Source organism: Rhagoletis zephyria, unplaced genomic scaffold (genome assembly GCF_001687245.7).
Source record: "Rhagoletis zephyria isolate East Lansing unplaced genomic scaffold, Rhagoletis_zephyria_1.1 Rzeph_scaffold_08286, whole genome shotgun sequence".
Lineage (NCBI taxonomy): Eukaryota > Metazoa > Arthropoda > Insecta > Diptera > Tephritidae > Rhagoletis > Rhagoletis zephyria.
The window spans coordinates 23,630-27,853 of record NW_016165366.1 but is presented as its reverse complement, the minus strand read 5'-3'; the positions used below and the strand labels follow the sequence as shown (position 1 = coordinate 27,853).

The 4,224-nt window shown below is 30.6% G+C and overlaps 1 protein-coding gene across 1 annotated transcript in view; it reads left to right on the top strand.

Moving 5' to 3' along the window:
• Positions 1-1,037: 1,037 nt before the first annotated feature.
• The window catches only part of LOC108374937 (protein timeless homolog), a gene marked incomplete at its 5' end in the record, with an annotated part of 6,593 nt that continues 3,406 nt past the window's right edge, over positions 1,038-4,224 (top strand). The window contains one exon of the mRNA XM_017630996.1: positions 1,038-1,171. Within this exon, the coding sequence (XP_017486485.1) occupies positions 1,038-1,171 (134 nt within the window). The remainder of the gene's footprint in view (positions 1,172-4,224) is intronic.

Sequence of the window (4,224 nt, the reverse complement as noted above, 5' to 3'; positions counted from 1 at the left end):
AAAAAAAAAAATTAAAAATTAGTAACGACTTTTTCCATTTCAGTGACGATGTTACGTTATTTTGCATTTCAGGTGACGATATGTACATATGTATGCATTTTAATTAATAGATTATCTGCGAAATCAACTGTTTTGCTTTCAGGCATTGCCAATTAAATGAAAATTCTCACATGTAAATTACTAAAAATGTGCGGAAATCGGAAAAAGCACTTACTTATATTTGTAGTAAAATAATTTACAATTTATCGACAATAAAATCGGATTTTATTTTCCACCAGCACTACAATTAAATATGCAAATTTTGTAGATAGAACAACAAAGGCAGTAAAAAAATGCTCGTTCTCTCTTGTGTAAAATTAGAGTTTTATTTTGAGTAAATAACAGTTAGAGAATTAAAACTCGAATTCGGGTGGTTTATCGTAATGTGTCACATTAGAGCCCGAAAATCCAAGTTAAATGTACAGTAACTGTATAACGCGTATTTTGCTGTATGACCACCATATGAGATTAGGAAGATTTTTGTTTTAACTATGGTAAACTCATTTTAATTGCAGGAAATTCATTGTAACGCTCTAGCTGCTCACTGGGCGCACAGCTTTCTTCTTCACTTATTAACATGCTAATATTAGGCTATTGTTTTTAGACTGTGTTTTAGGGATGCTCGTGAAATACTAAGCAAAAATGTAATCACTAGATATTTTTTATTAATGTTAGAGTAAACTGGCCATATAATTAGCATCTTCTCTCACTATAAGGATTTTATCTTCTGAAGTTATATTATCGATGTCCTGCACTGTCTTGTAAAGTCAAAGAAAACCAGACTTTGCTAAAGTTTTCTATCTCTGCAGTAAATAAAAATTTCCTTATTAAGAAATCAAACTCTAAAAAGAATGTATGAAAGTACACGAGTGTTAAACATCTTTCTTCGCTCCTTAAATTCTGGCACACCCCAATGTGCATACAACCTAGAGACTTCATATTTTATTACACAATTCAAATTTCATTTACAATTTAAATTTCATTTTTCTTTTTTTCAGGAGGAATTATCAAATAAATGGGCTGAAATCGCCGGCGAAGTAAGCGTAGTACTCACCAGTGAACTCCAGTTGCCAGAGGACGATCAACCTTTGCCATTCGATGCGACAGCTGAAAAAAGCATTGACGATCAAAAGTAAGATATAATACTTTTAAGCAAATCGTTTTTATTACAAGCTTTTATTTAACTTCACTTTTATGTATGTATGTATGTATGTATGTATGTATGTATCTTTGTATGTCCATTTTTTTTGCAGTCAATATTTTATAAACTTCCTGATGAGCTACAGACTTGAAGCTTCAAACTTAGCTCAGAACTCGAGGACAATACAATTTAAAAGATGTTTTAATCCGCTAGGTGGCGCAGGAGTCGAGATATTTGTAAAACCCGCATTTATTGTCTGATTTGGTTCGTATTTAGAACATATATTACGTATATGAGAAGAAATAAATCCGAAAAAAAATTTGCCGATAGGTGGCGCAGAAGTCGAGATATTTGCAAAACCCGCATTTATAGTCTGATGTGGTTCATATTTAGAACATATATGACCTATATGAAAATAAATAAATCCACAAAAAATTTTGACGACAGGTGGCGCAGGAGTCGAGATATTTGGAAAACCCGTATTTATGATCCGATTAAGTTCACATTTAGAATGCATATTGCATACATGAAAAGAAATAACTACACAAAAAATTTTGGCAGTTATGTGGCGCGTGAGTCTATATACATAATTAAAAATTCGGCATATGTGCTCAAATTTGGTTTATATTCAGAATAGGTGTATTACCTATTTAAATTGAAATATATTGAAAATTTTGTTTGTTAAGGTCAAATGTAGTACAATATTAACTGCAAGATTTCAAAAGACTAAAAAGTAGAAAATAAAATTATAGTTAAAAAACTAAAAACACGCTTTTATTACAACAAGAACTAAAAAGTATAAAATAATTTGTAGATATAGCGATTCCGTTTAAGAAAAATAGGAAGTTCCCTAACCTGATTTAATTTAACTGTTTTAAATTAGCTAAAAATAGAATTAAAGTGATTGACCCGTAGTTATAGTCAAAATAAAGTGCACTGTAAAGTCTGTTGCAGTTTTTTTTACAGGTATCCCATTGAAAGTTATGCCAAAAAGCTGCAACTAACTTTACAGTGCATAAATATATAATAATAATAATATTATAAACTAATAATATAAACTAATAATATTTTAAACCCGCAAACTACTGGACATGTAGTCGTATGTACGTACATAGCTTTAGCCAATCAGCTATGGCAGATCCCTACATGATAAAATTCCCTCATTGGATTTTTCACCATGAGATTCAGGGGCTTCCGATCGAATCTGGGATTGCCACAAAAATCCCATTTCCCTCCGTTTTAAAGGCGGTGGAATTGTGGTCCAGCGCACCCTGTATACTTACCTATTTCATTGTGAAAATTTATAAAATTAAATTCCTTTTATGATTCCATTTGCATTTCTTACTTGCCAAGTTCAGGCGCCACTTTGTGTAAATGTAGCAGGTAAATGCTATGCACATACGTATATGTATCCCTGTGTACAAATTTGTATGTATTCACATACACCATGGCGGATATGTATGTACATTAGGAGGGTCGAAAAAAAATTTAAAATGTTAGGTTCTCACCCTCTACGATTTTTCTAAATACCCTTATTTTCTTGTTAAAAAAAATTATATGAACTGCCTCAAAGTCCATAAAGTTTTCAATGATTTTACCGTGCATATATGGTGAAAAACACTTTTTCGTAGCAATGGTATAGAATTCTTGAAAGTTTATATTTCTCGATCGGAAAACTTTGATGGTTAAATAAACAATTGGGTATCGTTACTGGCAAGTATTCTAAAGAGATAAATATTGATTTTCAAGAATTCTATACCATTTCCACGAAAGAGTGTTTTTCGCCATATATCAAATATAAATATATTTTTTTTTTGTAAAAACTAAAAAACACAGGTATGCATTTTTAGACCACCCTAATGTACTTAATTTTAAATACACTAGGCGGCAAATGAAAGTGTTCACTTTGTTCTAATATAGAATTCACAATTATTATCATTAAAATTTTGTTACATTAATTACACTGGTTTACAGCAAAAATGTTCAATGGATGCTACGGTCCAATTCCTATAAACCGATTCCGAAAATCGGCTTAATTTTTTATTATATTTATATGTTTTCGAGATATTTTCAATTTACTTGTAATTTATCTTCTGCTAAAGTCTTATTTTGTTTCATAACAAAAAAAACTGGAATGATTAATTAATTTGTCAGAAAGTGACGTATAGACGGTTTCTGTAAAATTTTGTTAGCTTTCACTTGTCGTATTCCATTTTCAGTTTGTTAAATTGGTTCATGAGATATAAGTCATTAAGTGGGGCCACCCTTTGTTTTAAGCTGAATAGCGGTAAATTAAAAATAACTCGAAAACGTATCCATAGAATAAAAAAGTAACTCGATTTTTGGAATCAGCGGAGGATTCAACACACAAATTGGATAGTGGCGTCTGGAGAACAAAAACCATATCAAAATTTGTAATCCATTGTTTTTTGTGAAAATATAGTTCATTCATTAATAAAAACCATAAAAAACAAAGTTTCACAAAAATCACAAAATCGAAAATCAAAAGTTCACAAAAATCCAACAATTTTCGTCAAAATTTTCAACTTTTTATTCAGGTATTCTAGAAAATTTTCGGGTATGCAGTTTTCACAAGTCGACAAAATAAAGTGTCCATCTTGTTCTAATATAATATTCACAATTATTTCCATTAAAAATTTGCTGCATTAATTATACAAAAATCCAAAAATTTGTTATACAAATTTTTAACTTTTTATTCTGGATTTCTATAAAATTTTCGAGTATGTAGTTTACACTAGTCGATTAAATTAAAGCGATTAGAATTTCTAGAAAATTTTTGGGTGTGCAGTTTTGTAGCCAATTCAATTGAAGTGCAAGTTTCAACCGGCTTAAAAATCGCGTTGATTTTTGAGATTTTTTTTTTGGACTGCTGTTGTGTTTTTTTTATGTAGCAAGTGCAATTTACAAACACTGCACACGGTGGGCAGGAAGCAAAGATAGGTTGCATAAAAATGTCGATAAAAACTGAAAGCAGGGTTGTATTTGTTGATATTTTTAGGTTAAGAATCCGTTTGAATTGAAAT